At 62.7% G+C, this 17,028-nt stretch overlaps 1 protein-coding gene and 1 pseudogene across 8 annotated transcripts in view; both read left to right on the forward strand.

Moving 5' to 3' along the window:
* Window positions 1-7,151, forward strand: part of ACSF3 (acyl-CoA synthetase family member 3) — a 73,345-nt gene extending 66,194 nt beyond the window's left edge. For 4 of the 8 annotated variants that reach the window (XM_030924826.1, XM_030924822.1, XM_030924825.1 and 1 more), the window contains 2 exons: window positions 169-1,943; window positions 2,476-7,149. In XM_030924826.1, coding sequence (XP_030780686.1) covers window positions 169-286 — 118 coding nt within the window. In that variant the 3' untranslated portion in view covers window positions 287-1,943; window positions 2,476-7,149. Of the gene's footprint in view, window positions 1-168; window positions 1,944-2,475 lie in introns of all 8 variants that reach the window. The other 4 variants (XM_030924828.1, XM_030924831.1, XM_030924827.1 and 1 more) reach the window with 3 other exon arrangements.
* LOC104655974 lies at window positions 3,701-15,903 on the forward strand (annotated as a pseudogene).
* Window positions 15,904-17,028: the final 1,125 nt, after the last annotated feature.

A 17,028-nucleotide genomic window follows, 5' to 3' on the forward strand; every position in this document is an offset into this window, starting at 1 on the left:
AGGGCAGAGACAGCTGCGGTTGCCCAGGATGCATGGCAGGCCTCAGGATGGCCAAGGCGCCTGGCCAGGCTGCAGGGTCCAAGGGGCACCTGTCCACACTGCTGGGCACCTGAGCTGCTGCTGGGCAGTGTTGGGACAACGCGCCTCAGGCTGTGCTTGTCCCTGCAGAGATGTCCTGGCCCCGTACGCAGTGCCCTCGGAGCTCGTGCTGGTGGAGGAGATCCCGCGGAACCAGATGGGCAAGATTGACAAGAAGGCACTCATCAGACGCTTCCACCGCTCGTGACCTGCGCACCAGGGGCTGGGCACTCGGACTGCGGGTCTGGCGGGGAGCAGCAGACGTCTCCCTCACACCGAGCACCGCGGGGGCCTGTCCGAGACCTGGCCTCCCCTAAGTCTGAATGCCCCAAATCAGGTCACGTAGAATCAAAAACTGTTTGGGATGAAATCACCACGTGAGGTCCCCAGCCTTGGGCCAGTTGTTGCAGCTCAAGGAGACCGTCCCTGGTGTCACCTTCACCACCGACCTCGCCCATGCAGCACGATGCAGCCACGCTCTGGTGTTGCCGGCCCCACGTGCCCACGTCTTCGTGCACACAGTCTGCCAGCGCCCAGCCAGGCCCCTGTTTCCCCTCCGCTCCACCAGCCAAGAACAAGCTCATCCTGGAGGGAACTCATCCGCTCCTCCCTCCCCATTAAAGCACAGTTTATTCCCCGTCTTGGTCTCTCGTGCTGACCTGGCCTCTGGAGACACAGGCGGGGGGCCCTGTTTGCCAAGTCACCGTGACTGAGCCCCACAAGGATACCTAAGTTCCACATGGCTGGCAGCACCTCCCCCACACACCCTGCCCCTGCTGGGCGGCCCCACGCCACACAAGTTAGACCCAGGAGCAGGTTCCCTGGGAGCAGGGCTGCCACCCGCTGGGTCCGAAGCCGCCTCTGCATGCCTGCTGCCTTTGACCTCCTGGGGAGGCTGGCTTGAATCTGAAAAGTCAGCCAGCTCTGACCCCAGCCAGACATGGGGGTGCTGCCAGGAGCTGCTCCCAGGCGAGTGGCCCAGCCTCTCTCAGGCACCAGGGGATGGTGGGACTCCTGGTGACCAGCTGGTCCCCAAAGCTGTGGCACCGTGCCTGCTGCTGCCAGCAAAGTCCCACGTGCAGCCTGTGGTAGCTGCAACCCTGTCCCTCCTGCCCCTCCCTCATCAGGGGCCAGGGTGAAACCCCCGCCACCCTCTGCCTTCCCTCCACCTGCGGCTTCCCGGGCAGGGAGACCATGGGCCCAGCTCCTGCTTCCTCCATTCGTTCCACAGATAGGGCCCGGGCCAGCAGCCCAGGCATTTGGCTGGTGGGTCCACTGAGGCCTAGAACCCACCGGGACAGGACAGGCCTGAGGCAGCTCAGGAGTGCCAAGCCGGGCCCACGTTCCCAGCTAACAGCGGCCCTTGGGGCTGCCCTTCCTCCCAGGTGTCCAGGCCCAACACAGAAGGCCTGAGCCTGCTGTGCCTCAGTTTCCCTACTCTGTAAACTGAGGCTGCTGCTCTCTTGGGGCCCTTCTAGCCCTGACCAAGGAGTGGGGGCTTTGTTCCCTCGGGAGTCCTGTCCATGGGGACTAGCTGCACACATGCCCCACACCTCCCTCCCACCTGGACTCTGTCCCAGTGGCTCCAGGGTTGGGAGCAGGAGCCTTAGGACCCATGCAGCGCCAGGCACAGCATGGAGCGAGACAGTGGGCGGTGTGATAAGTGCTATGGGCACCACTGACCTGGAGGAGCCATGACTCCTGGACCCTTGTGTCAAAGCTTCTGGCCTCGTTTGCTGGGAGGCTGGGAGGAGGCCCTCGTGCAGAACAGCAGCTTGTTGCCGGCCTTGGTGAGAAGGCGGTGAGTGCGCCGGCCAGAGTTAACCATCAGTAACGGGATGTGTGCAGACGGGCGTGGACCACAGGTATGTATGTCTCACACCCGCATATATCATATGTATGTGTATCTCACACATGCACCTGCATACCCCACAGGTATGTCTGTCTCACACACATGCCTGCACATATCACATGTATGTATCTCACACGTCTGCATACACATGTATGTCTCACATGCCTGCCTATATCACGTGTGTATCACACACACCTGCATGTCACATGTCTGTGTATCTCACACGCCTGCATACATACATGCACATGGACACCTGTGTGCACACCAGTCCCTCCCTCCCTCCCCCGTCCTCATCTTCAGGCTCAGCCGGGCCTGTGGTCACTGTTGCCCGAGGCAGCTGCACTGGGGCCCCGGCTCCCCTCACACTGTGTCTGATCAGGTTGGGACTCGCTCGGCTGCTCTCATCGCGAGGTCCTTGTTGCAGCTGCTCTTGGTGGCCCTTCTAGAGCCTTCCTGAGCGAGAGGACTCCCACTCCCCCCAGGCCCACAGAGCCTGCCTCCATGGGCCCTGGGAGCCGATTCTGTCCCCTCCTCCCTGGCCACAGAGCAGGTCGGTGCAGCCGCTCTCCTGCCTGGAAGAGTAAAGTGGACCCTGTGTGAAAACGTTGACAATGTGGCGAATGAGCAGCTCACCAAACGCATCAATACAAATGATCACACCCCACGTGCATCTCCTCAGCAGCCACAGGAGAGACCAGGTGACTGGAGGACAAACATCCGTGACTACACCTCCTAATCCATCACCCACGACGGCCACGGCGTCCCCTGCCAGCCGCCGGCACAGCCATGAGCACGGCTCGGGAGCATGCGATTGTCACGGGATGGACGACCATGGATCTGCCTCTCTCTGAGCAGAAAGCCCGCAGGTCCCCACAGGCGGGTGTGGGGAAGGGGCGGGTCCCGGGTCCGACAGGCACCCCCTGAGCACCAGCCCCTCTGAGGGTGGCCGGAGGGCGCTGCCGCAGGTCCCCACACACCCAGCGCACACTGTCCCACACGCTGGAGGCACCTGCCAGGTTCTGACACCCTTCAAATGCCTTCCCAGGGTTCTCGCACCTGCTGAAGTCGGCGCACTCAGCCTGCTTTGCACATGAGCAGCTGAGGCAGGTGAGTTGAGGGCAGGGGTGTGAATCACAGGCTTGGGGCCAAAGCCCAAGGTTGTCTCCTCTGGCCTGCAAGCTCAGGCTCACACGGGGAGCAGCCAGGCTGGACTGGGTGCAGCTTACGGACATAGCTCGTGCTGCGGGCGACGGCCGCGGCTCCTCCATGCAGCGCTGACACTGCTGTCTGCAGATCGCACCCGGTCAGGAGGGAATGGCCCAGGCAGGTGGGCAGGGCCACGGCTCGGCCAGGTAAGGCTGGGAGGGCCCAGGATGGATGTGCATTGAGCCAGGCAGGAGAGCTGCAGAAGCGGAGGGATGGGGAGGGTGTGCCATGCAGAGGCCGCTAGGTCCTCAGGAGCTGAGCCTCACCCTGGGAGTCTCAAGGAGAGTGTCCCCTGGGCTTAGCCGGCAGCCAGGGCCAGCATGTGATCTGTGGCAGCCAGTCTCAGGGGTGGCCCGGTTCTCAGTCTTGCTGAATGGAGACCCCCAGCTCCTAGGGCAAGGGCAGGCGGGGCAGGGCCGTCCCGGTCAGCTGACAGGAACTGAGCTGAGAAGGCTGCAAGTCGCCGAGTTGCCCTAACAGCAGCGTGGTCCTGCGGGCAGTACGGAGCCCGCCCTGCTAGGCACCCCACAGCCCCTGCGGCTCCCCAGCTGCCACTGAGGCCCAATGCCCTATGAGGAGGCTCCCACCTGTGGGCGGCAGAATGACGGCCCCGAAGGCCCCGCTTCCTCACCCTGGGACCTGGGAGTTCACACAGCAGCGGGGACCTGCAACTGTGGACGGTCCATCAGCTCCCTCAACAGGGAGGCTGCCCTGGGTGACCCGCGAGGGCACAGGGAACCCCCATCCTGCTAAGTGGAAGAGGGAAGCCGTGGCAGAGGTGAGCGTGAGGGGGACTGGCCGGCCACTACTGGCTTTGTGAGGGACCCCCTGCCACGGAAACGCCTCCAGAAGCCCAAAGAGGCAGAAAATGAATTCTCCCAGGAGCCTCCAGAAGGAACCTTGGTGTTGGTGGAATCGATGTGGGAGGACTCGGATGTGGGAGGACACGCGGGCGACCTGTCTTGGGTCACACTGGTTCCCAGTCCCCACACCAGCCGGCCTGGGCGGGAACCCTAAGAGTAAGGGAGGGGCCAACGCCAGGCTCTCCTGGAAACTGGCCCCGAGTGCCTCGGTCCCTGTGTCAGTGTGGGGTCTCGGTGGCCGCCCTACTGGCTCCAGGCACTCCCTCCGCCTTCCTGCCGCGTGGCTGGTCCTCCCTGGGCTGGCCTGAGGCGCCCTCCATGCCCACTCGTCACAGCCGGCAAGAGCTGGGGGTGTGAAGCCAGGCCCACGAGGACTTGGAGGCGGAGGGGTCTCCAGTGCAGGGCAGGGCAGGGCCAGTTCCCTGGGGCCATCTGCTGTGTCCAGGAGCCCAGTGCTGCCACTGGCCTTGCCCCAATGTCCAGCTCTGCCTTTCATCCCCTCATCCCCTCAGCACCTCCCCCTACCTTCCCTCCATGGGTCCCAAGCTATGGCAAGTCCTTCAGCTGGGACGGCTGGCACCAGCTGTGCCCGCAACAGGTCACTCGGCGGCTCAGAGCCCATGTCCTCATCGGTGACACAGGAACAAAGTGCAGTCGTGCAAGGGCATGAGAGGGTCCCGTGGAAGGCATGTTCCAGAAGGTTCCTAGCCCAGCTCCAGGGATGGGGAGGGAGCGCCATGCAGAGGCCGCTCAGTATGAGAGGCTCAGCAGAGGGGTCCCCTCAGTCCCTGACTAGTGGGCTCCCCAGGGCCGTGTCCAGGCTGGGACGGGTGGAGCTTGGTGCCTGCAGGCCAGTGAGCGCATCCTCAGAACCCAGGGTGCTCCCAGGCTGGCCCAGGGCCTTAGGAGCACAGGGTGGGCACAGGACCCCAAGCTCTGCCAGCCAGGCCCTGACCATCCTGGGCCGGCCGCTGCCTCCGTTCTGTGTCCACCCCTGTGCGATGCGGCCTCTCTGGTGGCGCCCATCCCAGCTTCGTTCCCCTGTGGGCCCTGCCCCCGTCTCCCTGGGACACGGGGGTGCGTGTGAATCCACATCAGCGAGCGTGTGTGCAGCCATCATATACACGTAGATACACGTGGGTGCACCTGCACACCCTGGCATCACAGAGGAGGGAGACGCCACACCCTCAGTCCTCTCTGTGCCCACCCAGGCAGCCCATTGTCATTGGCTCGCAGGGCATGCCCCCCATTGGCAGTCTGACCAGACACTCACAACCATTCAGTTACTCTAGCCACGGAGTCATCAGTCTCCTTCATTACCACCTGCCGGCCCTGCTCTGCCGCGCAGTGAAGCCCATTAAGACAGCAGCAATGCCAGCAGCACGTGGTGCCTTTAATGCATCAGCCGCGTGCCCATATTCCCATCCCGATGGGGAAGAGCCGCGTCTTAGCTAGAAAAAAGACGACACCCCACGCCGGCTGAATGGGCCGCCCCCTGGGCGCACACACACGCTGACAGGTGTGCACATATGCTCACAGCACACACACACACAGACACATAAGTGTCCACAAACAACACAGATCTGGCCTCAGAGCCACACTCCAGGTGCGGCCGCCCTGGGCCCAGCATCCATGACAGCCACAGCAGGATCAGAGCAGTCTCAAGGGCCGGGCGGGAGCCGGCAGAGCTGGCCCCAGGCTGAGCTTGGGGAGGTGGGCCCAGGCCCGGGACCCACGCTTTCTAATCGGCGGGCGGAGTCCACGCAGCTCCTCCCAGTCTTCACGGAAGCCCACGGGTCGCCCTCCCGCTTCTGCTGTCCCCAGGATAGTGAAATCTACTAATGTGGATTAAGAACATTTTTTTAATAAAAAAACATTTTAAATATTGAGGACAGAAGACAGAAGATTACGGCCAACCAATCCCATGCACTTCACGGCCCAGGTTCACGGAGTCTGAGCCCTCTGGCTTCCTAAGCCTCTGGGCTCTGGTACCAGGTGGACGCCTTCCCCAGCCCATGGGGCTCGCTGCTCACGGGGCCCCGATGCCTGAGTGATGTCGTGGGTTTAGGTTTCAGTGCTGGCACGTGTGGCCCACGGAACGCAGGCTCCTCCGTGAGGACGTTTTTGGCTCATGCGGGGCTTTGCTGTCCCCTGTGTTGCCTGCCTTGCTCTGGTTGTCCTCAGGTCACTCTGTGGGGTGTGCACTGAGCCCAGCCATCGGACCCTCCCCTCCAAGAGCAAAGCTGCAGTCGGCTGCAAGTGCAGCCTCTTTTGCAGAGTGGAAGAATTTCTCCAGAAGATATTTCTGCGAGTGGAATCACGGATCGCAGGCCCAGATGCCTTCCACTTCCTCGATTTTGCCTGATGCCTTCCAAGGAGGCTGTGCACAGCGGGTGTGAGACACCCCATCTCACCAACCGGCCAACATCCCGACGGGAGACGTTGAGTTTTCACCACGGTGCTGAGTGTGATGTGGAGTCTTCTTATTGTAATTTGCATTTCCCTGATTACGAGTTAGGTGGAACATCTCGAATATGTTTCTGGGCCATTTGATTTTCCTGCAAGTCGCCTGTTTCAGTTCTTTGCCCATTTCCTGTTGGGCTTGTGGATATTTTTCGTGATCGTGCGTTGGTTGCGTGGCTGGCCTTTGGCTTCATTTGTTCTATCAAAGCATGTGCAGAATTGTTAAATTTTAATGTATTCAAATGCATTGATCTCTTCTTTGTTATAGTTTGAGCTTTTTGGGGTCTTGTCCTTAAAAACCCTTTCTTACTCAAAGCTCTTCAATATGTTTTCACATATGCTCTTCTAAAAGTTACAAAGCTTTGCTTTTCTCACTGACGCCGTTAATTCATTGGAAATGCATTTGTGTGTGGTAGGAAGTGCAGCCCTGGCTCTTCCACGTGGAATTACTGATTTCCCAGCGCCATTCACGGAGCCACCCACCTCTCCCCACCACGCTCCCCCTGTGGCCCCGGCGTTCCCGGCTCCGGACTCTGCCTGGTCCAAGACCCTGTCTCCAGGCTGCACTGGGCTCCATCCCACCTCCCGTAGCTTCAGCAGGACGGGGCGCCCACTCCTGCCTCCTCCCCAGCACGGTCTGAGCTGTTCCTGGCCATTTGCTCTCTTTTTGTGTGTGTTTGTTTGTTTGTTTGTTTGTTTGTTTGTTTTGAGACTGAGTCTTGCTGTCGCCCAGGCCAGAGTGCGGTGACACCATCTCGGCTCGCTGCAGCCTCTGCCTCCCCAGTTCAAGCAGTCCTCCTGCCTCAGCTTCCTGAGTCGCTGGGACCACAGGCATGTGCCACCACGCCTGGCTAATTTTCTTTTCTTTTCTTTTTTTTTTTTTTTGAGACGGAGTCTCACTCTGCGGCCCAGGCTGGAGTGCAGTGGCCGGATCTTAGCTCACTGCAAGCTCCGCCTCCCGGGTTCACGCCATTCTCCTGTCTCAGCCTCCCGAGTAGCTGGGACTATAGGCGCCCGCCACCTCGCCCGGCTAGTTTTTTGTATTTTTTAGTAGAGACGGGGTTTCACCGTGTTAGCCAGGATGGTCTCGATCTCCTGACCTCGTGATCCGCCCGTCTCGGCCTCCCAAAGTGCTGGGATTACAGGCGTGAGCCACCGCGCTCGGCCCCCAGCTAATTTTCTTTAAAAAATGTTGTAGCAATGTAGCCCGGGCTTAAGCGATCCTCCCACCTCAGCCTGCCATGCAGCTGGGACCACAGACATGTGCCACCGCCGTGCCCAGCTAGCCTTTAACATTTTTAAATGCTGTAAGATCTGCAGGGTTTTTTTCCAATCAAGTTTATAGCTTTTCACCCCATGGATCCCCCAAGGCCATGACAGGCAGTGACCTCCTCTGGGCACCCGCAGAGTCCTCCCCGCCAACTTGGGAGGACTTGTCCGATTTCAGTTTTGTTTGTTTACTAGGCTTTGTTTTACAGTCATTAGTTAAATTTACTAACATTTTTCAACTTCTTGTCTCAAGGGACTTCATTTGAATAAACAGTCTCTTTTTTCTTTTCTTTCTTTCTTCTGTTTTTTTTTTGTTTTGTTTTTTTTTTTTTTTAGACGGAGTTTCACTCTTGTTGCCCAGGCTGGAGTGCAATGGTGTGATCTCGGCTCACCACAATCTCTGCCTCCTGGGTTCAAGCGATTCTCCTGCCTCAGCCTGTCGAGTAGCTGGGATTACAGGCGTGCACCACCACACCCAGCTAATTTTTTGTATTTTTTTTAGTAGAGACAGGGTTTCTCCACGTTGGTCAGGATGGTCTCGAACTCCCGACCTCAGGTAATCCGCTAGCCTCCGCCTCCCACAGCGTTGGGAATACAGGTGTGAGCCACCGCGCCTGGCCAACAGTATCTTTTAGTTGTTGTCTTAGTCAGTGTGTGTGTGATGAGCTCTCCCAGCGTTTGTGTTATGAAAAGTCTGTACTTGGCCGAGGCGGGCAGATCACCTGAGGTCAGGAGTTCGAGACCAGCCTGGCCACATGATGAAATCCCCGTCTCTACTAAAAATTTGAAAAAAAAAAATTGCTGGGCGTGGTGGTGGGCACCTGTAATCCCAGCTACTCGGGAGGCTGCAGCAGGAGAATCTGTGAGGCGGAGGTTGTGGTGAGCTGAGATCACACCACTGTACTCCAGACTGGGCAACGAAGACAGACTTCGTCTCAAACAAAAGAAAAAAAAGAAGAGAGAGAGGCGCTGGCCCCAGGACAGGTGTGCATCTGGCCCAACCTTCAGAGAGAGAACCAGGTTGAGGCTGGAAAGGCGAGGGCCTCTGCAGGGAGCGAGAAGGCCAGAAGCTGCTGTCAGGGAGCCTAGCTCTATGTTCAGGCCCAGCCTCTCGGACAGCACTGTGTGTTCAGCAGGGTCTCCCGCCTGATGCCAACGCCCTGGACGTTATCCAGCTGCTCCTGGACTTGTGGCCGCTGCCCAGACTTGAGTCCTGCCTGGGGCATGGCTGCTCAGCCTGGAATCCTGGCCCTGGGGGAGGCTTCAGATCTGTCCGATGGTTTTTGAACCGTCCTGGGTGCAGGCCTCTTTCTGGGCCTCCCCTGGTCCACGTCCACTCTGTCTGGAGAAAGAGGATAACAGGAATGGCTGGGTCCTGGAGCCCTGATCCCCTGTAGCTTCCCCAGGATGGCCCAGCCTTTCTTCCCAGCGTGATGGCCGCAGAGCCCTGCCTGTGGGCCAGGCCTGGAGGGTCATCGGAGGGCTTGCTGAACAGCCTGTCTCCCATCAGCAGCTAGAGAGAGATTAAATGTGGGGAGACCCACGGCATCAGCTACATTGATTCTATTACAGCGACTGATTTAATCTGAATGGTCATTACTGTGATTTATATGGCTGCTTGGGATTCTTTGCTCCCAAATTTGTCTCCCGTCCACTCGATATTGATTGAAAGGCGATGGAGGGGGTGGGGAGGGGTGGGGCTGCCTGGGCTGACTCAGTGACCCCTAACCCATCCCTCTCTGCCCTGATTGCAGGGGTGCCAAGCACAGCTGTGCTGGGAAGAGCAGGGAAGCAGCGGAGAGGACCCGGTGCCCTCAGTGTCCAGCACACGACCCCTGGCCTCTGCCCTCCCTCCCACCCAGCTCTGGCCCAGAAGCGCCTGCCAGTGCAGGCCAGGCAACAGCCCCCTGGGCTACAGATGCAGCCAGGGTCCCTCTAACTCCCAACCCTACCCCGTGCCCTTCTCCCTACCCAGGAGCTCCTGTCCTCGCAAAGGACAGCACCCCTGCCCACCCTCCCTGGGCAGCCCACAGCTCTTACTGCCCTCTCCTGGGTGGTCAGTGCCTGTGGCTGAGTGGGGAGGACAGGTTTTGAGGGGCCTGCTCTGTGTTCCCCATGCCCACCCCCACCACGGGCCCGGTGTGCTCAGGAGGACCCCATCACACAACCTTCCTTCTGGGGCCCCAGAGCACACGGAGCCCCTCCTCCCCTCTGCGGCCCCTTCCTGCTCCCTCTTCCCCCCTCCTCCACCCTTCCTCCTGTCACAGTGTTGGGTTATGGGGATGAAGGACAGAGACAGAGGCCTGGGGCACTGAGGGAGGGACAGAGGCATCCGTGCAGCGGGGGAGAGGACAGACACCTGGAACTGGGTAGAGATGGACCTGCCGTGGATGGGATTTGCCGGGGACAGAGACACCCACGCAGCGGGGGAGAGGACAGACGTCCGGAACTGGGTAGAGATGAGTCTGCCGTGGGTGGGATTTGCTGGGGCGGGGGACGTTCGCATGGTGTGGAGGGCTGGACAGCCACTCTCTCCGGGACCACAGCTTCCTGGGCTGGGGCAGGACAAGGCCACCCATGCCCCACTTGCCCTTCTGGGGTTCAGCCAAATGAGGCCCCCACCCCCATGACTCGCAAGGCAGCTGGGAGCTCCAGCACTGCCCGTGGGGATGGTCAGGCTTCACCACACCCGGCCGCTGTGGACTCTAGGGGCCTTGGGGGGTGTGGGCTGCCCCGCCATCAGCTGCAGCCACAGCCTCAGCCTGTCTTTGGAGGGTGCTGACTGGGGGCCGTTATAGCTTATGGATCCCTGTGAAAGCCTGAGCATCGGAAGGAGCCTGGTGACGTCCGCTGTCTGGTTCTCCCAATGGTGCTGTCCCAGGTCCCCATCTCTGTAGCCAGCCCTGCCCACTCAGCCTCAGCCTTGGTGGGGCCTGGGCTGACCTCAGGAGCCCCTGCTGGCCCGGCCGCCCTTGAACCTTTGCCTTAGCCATCGGGGAGGCTGGGGTGGCCTCGGGGCCAATGCCAGGTGAGACCTCAGGTGAGCTGCACCCCGCTTCCCAGTGCTCGGGGCCAGGGGAAGGGAGGTGGGCGTGGACCACGCTCTGCAGCCCTCCCCTGGGGCATGCCTGGCTGCTGGCCTTCCTGATCCCTGCCCAGGTTGGGGCTGCAGCGTGGAAGTCAAGGCGTCCATGCTGGGTGACGGTGCTGGGCTGGCCTGGAGGGGGCAGGCCTGTCCAGCTTGGACACGGAAGCAGGGAAGGGCCCATCGTTCCCTCCCTGCTCTGCCCTGAAGACCCTCCGGCAATCAGAAGAGCCAGCTGCCCCTCCCCCACCCGCCTCCGCTGGCGTCCCTGGAGCCACACTGCCCCCTGCTGGGGCTGGCGGGTGTGACGGCCACCAAGTCACACCCGCCAGCCTTGAGTCCGCCCCAGCTGCACCTTGAGCCACTGTCTGGTCGGCTCCTCTGTCACTGTGGGGGGATGGACACAAGATCAGTGTCAGGGTGGCCGGGCAGGACAGGACCCCACCTCCCCAGCTCAGGGACAGGCCTGAGGGATGCCTGGCCAGGCCTGCCACCCCCTGACCCCTTTGTGCCCAACTCCCTGTAGGGCCAGGACTGACCGTCAGGCTCCAGGGACCTGCCGTCCCCAGGTCCTCAGGAGGGCCAGCACCACCCCACCGACCAGCAGCCCCTCCTGTCCAGCATGTCCATCTGTCTATCTGTGTGTTTTGAATGCCCAAGATTCTTTAAACACACTTGTTGAATATTCTTTTCATGTGTGTTGCAGGGCGGATCAGGGGCTTCTGAACAAAAACAGCACCCCCATACCTGATGGGGGCTCCTCTGAGCCCACCTGGACTGACCCCCTGTGGCCGCCAGGGACAAGTGGTGGCCTGAACGTGGGGGCAGCGTCACCTGTGAGCCCAGACAGCCCTAGCACAGTGGAGTCCAGGATGGTCCCAGCTACAGACACTGCCTGGCTTCCTCCACTCCCCAAGAGCCAGCCACGTCTCTGTCCCAGGGGAAGCTTACAGGAAACTTATGGGCAGAAGCCCCTCTGTAGGGCCCACTACCCAGAGCCAGCCACAGGTACTCAGGCCAGGGCTCAGGGGCCATGAGGGCTCAGGGGCCGTGGGGCTCAGGGGCCGTGGGGGCTCAGGGGCCGTGGCGTTCAGGGGCCGTGGGGGCTCAGGGGCCGTGGGGTTCAGGGGCCGTGGGGTTCAGGGCCTGTGGGGGCTCAGGGGCCGTGGGGTTCAGGGCCTGTGGGGTCAGGGGCCGTGGGGTTCAGGGCCTGTGGGGCTCAGGGGCCGTGGGGTTCAGGGCCTGTGGGGGCTCAGGGGCCGTGGGGTTCAGGGCCTGTGGGGGCTCAGGGGCCGTGGGGTTCAGGGCCTGTGGGGGCTCAGGGGCCGTGGGGTTCAGGGCCTGTGGGGGCTCAGGGCCGTGGGGCTCAGGGGCCGTGGGGTTCAGGGCCTGTGGGGGCTCAGGGGCCGTGGGGTTCAGGGGCCGTGGGGTTCAGGGCCTGTGGGGTTCAGGGGCCGTGGGGTTCAGGGGCCGTGGGGTTCAGGGCCTGTGGGGTTCAGGGGCCGTGGGGGCTCAGGGGCCGTGGGGTTCAGGGCCTGTGGGGGCTCAGGGGCTGTGGGGTTCAGGGGCCGTGGGGTTCAGGGGCCGTGGGGTTCAGGTGCCGTGGGGTTCAGGGGCCGTGGGGTTCAGGGCCTGTGGGGGCTCAGGGGCCGTGGGGTTCAGGGGCCGTGGGGGCTCAGGGGCCGTGGGGTTCAGGGCCTGTGGGGGCTCAGGGGCCGTGGGGTTCAGGGCCTGTGGGGGCTCAGGAGCCGTGGGGTTCAGGGCCTGTGGGGGCTCAGGGGCCGTGGGGTTTAGGGCCTGTGGGGGCTCAGGGGCCGTGGGGTTCAGGGGCCGTGGGGTTCAGGGCCTGTGGGGGCTCAGGGGCCGTGGGGTTCAGGGGCCGTGGGGTTCAGGGCCTGTGGGGGCTCAGGGGCCGTGGGGTTTAGGGCCTGTGGGGGTTCAGGGGCCGTGGGGTTCAGGAGCCGTGGGGTTCAGGGCCTGTGGGGGCTCAGGGGCCGTGGGGTTTAGGGCCTGTGGGGGCTCAGGGGCCGTGGGGTTCAGGGGCCGTGGGGTTCAGGGCCTGTGGGGGCTCAGGGGCCGTGGGGTTTAGGGCCTGTGGGAGTTCAGGGGCCGTGGGGTTCAGGAGCCGTGGGGTTCAGGGCCTGTGGGGGCTCAGGGGCCGTGGGGTTCAGGGGCCGTGGGGTTCAGGGGCCGTGGGGTTCAGGGGCCGTGGGGTTCAGGGCCTGTGGGGGCTCAGGGGCCGTGGGGTTCAGGGGCCGTGGGGTTCAGGGGCCGTGGGGTTCAGGGGCCGTGGGGTTCAGGGCCTGTGGGGGTTCAGGGGCCGTGGGGTTCAGGAGCCGTGGGGTTCAGGGCCTGTGGGGGCTCAGGGGCCGGGGGGTTCAGGGGCCGTGGGGTTCAGGGGCCGTGGGGTTCAGGGGCCGTGGGGTTCAGGGCCTGTGGGGGCTCAGGGGCCGTGGGGTTCAGGGGCCGTGGGGTTCAGGGCCGTGGGGTTCAGGAGCCGTGGGGTTTAGGGCCTGTGGGGGCTCAGGGGCCGTGGGGTTCAGGAGCCGTGGGGTTCAGGGCCTGTGGGGGCTCAGGGGCCGTGGGGTTCAGGGCCGTGGGGTTCAGGGGCCGTGGGTTCAGGGGCCGTGGGGTTCAGGGCCTGTGGGGGTTCAGGGCCGTGGGGTTCAGGCCGTGGGTTCAGGGCCTGTGGGGGCTCAGGGGCCGTGGGGTTCAGGGGCCGTGGGGTTCAGGGGCCGTGGGGTTCAGGGGCCGTGGGGTTCAGGGCCTGTGGGGGCTCAGGGGCCGTGGGGTTCAGGGGCCGTGGGTTCAGGGGCCGTGGGGTTCAGGGGCCGTGGGGTTCAGGGCCTGTGGGGTTCAGGGGCCGTGGGGTTCAGGAGCCGTGGGGTTCAGGGCCTGTGGGGGCTCAGGGGCCGTGGGGTTCAGGGGCCGTGGGGTTCAGGGGCCGTGGGGTTCAGGGCCTGTGGGGGTTCAGGGGCCGTGGGGTTCAGGGGCCGTGGGGTTCAGGGGCCGTGGGGTTCAGGGCCTGTGGGGGCTCAGGGGCCGTGGGGTTCAGGGGCCGTGGGGTTCAGGGGCCGTGGGGTTCAGGGCCTGTGGGGGCTCAGGGGCCGTGGGGTTCAGGGGCCGTGGGGTTCAGGGGCCGTGGGGTTCAGGGGCCGTGGGGTTCAGGGCCTGTGGGGGTTCAGGGGCCGTGGGGTTCAGGAGCCGTGGGGTTCAGGGCCTGTGGGGGCTCAGGGGCCGTGGGGTTCAGGGGCCGTGGGGTTCAGGGGCCGTGGGGTTCAGGGGCCGTGGGGTTCAGGGCCTGTGGGGGTTCAGGGGCCGTGGGGTTCAGGGGCCGTGGGGTTCAGGGGCCGTGGGGTTCAGGGCCTGTGGGGGCTCAGGGGCCGTGGGGTTCAGGGGCCGTGGGGTTCAGGGGCCGTGGGGTTCAGGGGCCGTGGGGGCTGGTGGCCCTAGCCCCTTCCAGATCCACTCCCCACCCCTCACTCACTCCGTGGGGACCTTCATCTGCCTAGATGGGTTGGTCTGCGCTCTTGGCAGTCCCAGGACTGGGTGTCGGCCTCACCCCAGCACCCTGGCAGCCTCCAGGCCAGAGTAGAACGTTGGAAGGGCATGGCCCATGGCCAACACCAGGCTCCCGGCCAGGCCCCACCTGTGTCTGCCTCCTCACCCCAGCCTCCTCCAGCCTCAGGCCCTGCCTGTCAGACGGGGGCACCTGTCCAGGGGGTCCTCAGGGAGCACTTGCTGCCTGCAGAGCGAGTCCCCGGAGCCCCCCCTCAGGCCCAGAATGGACACAGCTGCCAGACCAAGACCAGAGACCAGGCCAGAGACCAGACCAGAGACCAGGCCAGAGACCAGGCCAGAGACCAGACCAGAGACCAGGCCAGAGACCAGACCAGAGACCAGAGCCAGAGACCAGACCAGAGACCAGGCCAGAGACCAGGCCAGAGACCAGACCAGAGACCAGGCCAGAGACCAGACCAGAGACCAGGCCAGAGACCAGACCAGAGACCAGGCCAGACCAAGACCAAGACCAAGACCAGAGACCAGACCAGACCAAGACCAAGACCAAGACCAGAGACCAGACCAGAGACCAGACCAGAGACCAGACCAGACCAAGACCAAGACCAAGACCAGAGACCAGACCAGAGACCAGACCAGAGACCAACCAGACCAAGACCAAGACCAAGACCAGAGACCAGACCAGAGACCAGACCAGAGACCAGACCAGACCAAGACCAAGACCAAGACCAGAGACCAGACCAGAGACCAGACCAGAGACCAGACCAGAGACCAGACCAGAGACCAGACCAGACCAAAACCAGGCCAAGACCAAGACCAGGCCAAGACCAAGACCAGACCAGAGACCAGACCAGACCAAGACCAAGACCAAGACCAGACCAGAGACCAGACCAGAGACCAGACCAGAGACCAGACCAGACCAAGACCAAGACCAAGACCAGAGACCAGAGACCAGACCAGAGACCAGACCAGAGACCAGACCAGACCAAGACCAAGACCAAGACCAGAGACCAGACCAGAGACCAGACCAGAGACCAGACCAGACCAAGACCAAGACCAAGACCAGAGACCAGACCAGAGACCAGACCAGAGACCAGACCAGACCAAGACCAGACCAAAACCAGGCCAAGACCAAGACCAGGCCAAGACCAGGCCAAGACCAGACCAAGACCAAGACCAGGCCAAGACCAGGCCAAGACCAGACCAAGACCAGACCAAGACCAGGCCAAGACCAAGACCAAGACCAAGACCAGGCCAAGACCAGACCAAGACCAGAGCAAGACCAGGCCAAGACCAGACCAAGACCAGGGACTCCTCACACCGGGTCCCCTCCCTTGTGTCCAGTGCCACCCAGGTTCCCTGGACGTCTCCCCCCTGCCCTCCACGCTCCGCACCCTGGGTAGGAGCCGCCTTCACACCAGTAACCCCTGCCCTCCAGCCCCCACTGCCTCTCTGGTAACGGAGCTGCACCTGGCCTAAGCCCGGGGCCTCCACAGGGCCCCTGTCAGACACACCTTGCTCAACCCCAGCGTCCCGCATCACGCCTGCCCCTTAGTGGCTGGGGTGTGCGTGTGTATTTATATTTATACACTGTCATTACATAAATACAATTTAATAATCGAGGGGCAAGCACCGTTATTGCACTGTGCGATTACCACCATGGCGTCTCAGCTGAAAACTGGCACCTGCCTGCATCTGTCGTGAGAAAGCTGGAAATTCCTCAGCCCACTCTGGATCATGCCTGCGGCGCCGGGAGGGGCGGCCCAGGGCTGGGGGGTGGGGGCACCTCTGGGACATCCAAGGCAGCAGGGCTCCTGGGGGGTCCGGGGCCCTGTTTGTTGTCCCCCAGTTCCTCATACTGGGGAGAGGAAATAGGGAGGGAACTGAGGCTGTGGACCAGGGAGCCCCCTCTACACCTCGGCTGGCCCTGCCCCCACCCCATGCCCATGAGGCGTGTCTCCCGAGCTGGAGAGCTGAGGTGGGCAAGGCAGAGGGCAGGAGTGATGGGGGTGAGTCCTGAAGACCCAGGACTGTAGACTCTGGAAAAAGGAGGGGAATGCCCAGAGTGGGGTCCCAGCTGGAGGCTTGGGGTGCAGAGGGAGGGTCGGGCATCTCCAGGTCCACTAGGAAAGAGGTGGGCTCTTCTAGGGCTGATGGTCCTGCAGCCGAAATGCAGCCCTGCCCCTCACTGTACAGGACCTCCAGATCAGGGTACCCAGCCCTTCCCTGCCACCTTCCTCTGACACAAGGGGAAACTGAGGCTGACACAAGGGGAAGCTGGAGAACCTCCAGCCCAAGGCTCCGAGGTGGGACTGGACCCAGGCTCCTGCTTCCTGGCCTTCCTGCTGCCCTGGGAGCACGTGGAGCGGGGTTCCTCGCTGGGGCACCTGCCCCTGGAGGATGACCAGCCAACCAGGGAGCACACCCTCCCACAGTGGCCAAGCCTGCTGCCTCCCTGGCCCTGCCCTGCATTTGGGGCTCACCCAGGACTTGGCCCAGCTTAGCCTTTCCCTTAGAAACCCCCACATCCCATGGAGGAGGGGTTTGGCCTCCGTTTCTTCCCAAGGTGGGTGGGAGGCAGGTGGTTGAAGCAAGGTGGGTGCAGGGTGGAAGAGAGCAGCTGGGGGTGGCAGACGGCAGCCTCCCCAGGCCTCTTTCTGGGGGGAGGGCGAACACTTCTACCTCACCCCTGC

This window comes from Rhinopithecus roxellana, chromosome 20, assembly GCF_007565055.1.
Source record: "Rhinopithecus roxellana isolate Shanxi Qingling chromosome 20, ASM756505v1, whole genome shotgun sequence".
NCBI classification, from domain to species: Eukaryota; Metazoa; Chordata; class Mammalia; order Primates; family Cercopithecidae; genus Rhinopithecus; species Rhinopithecus roxellana.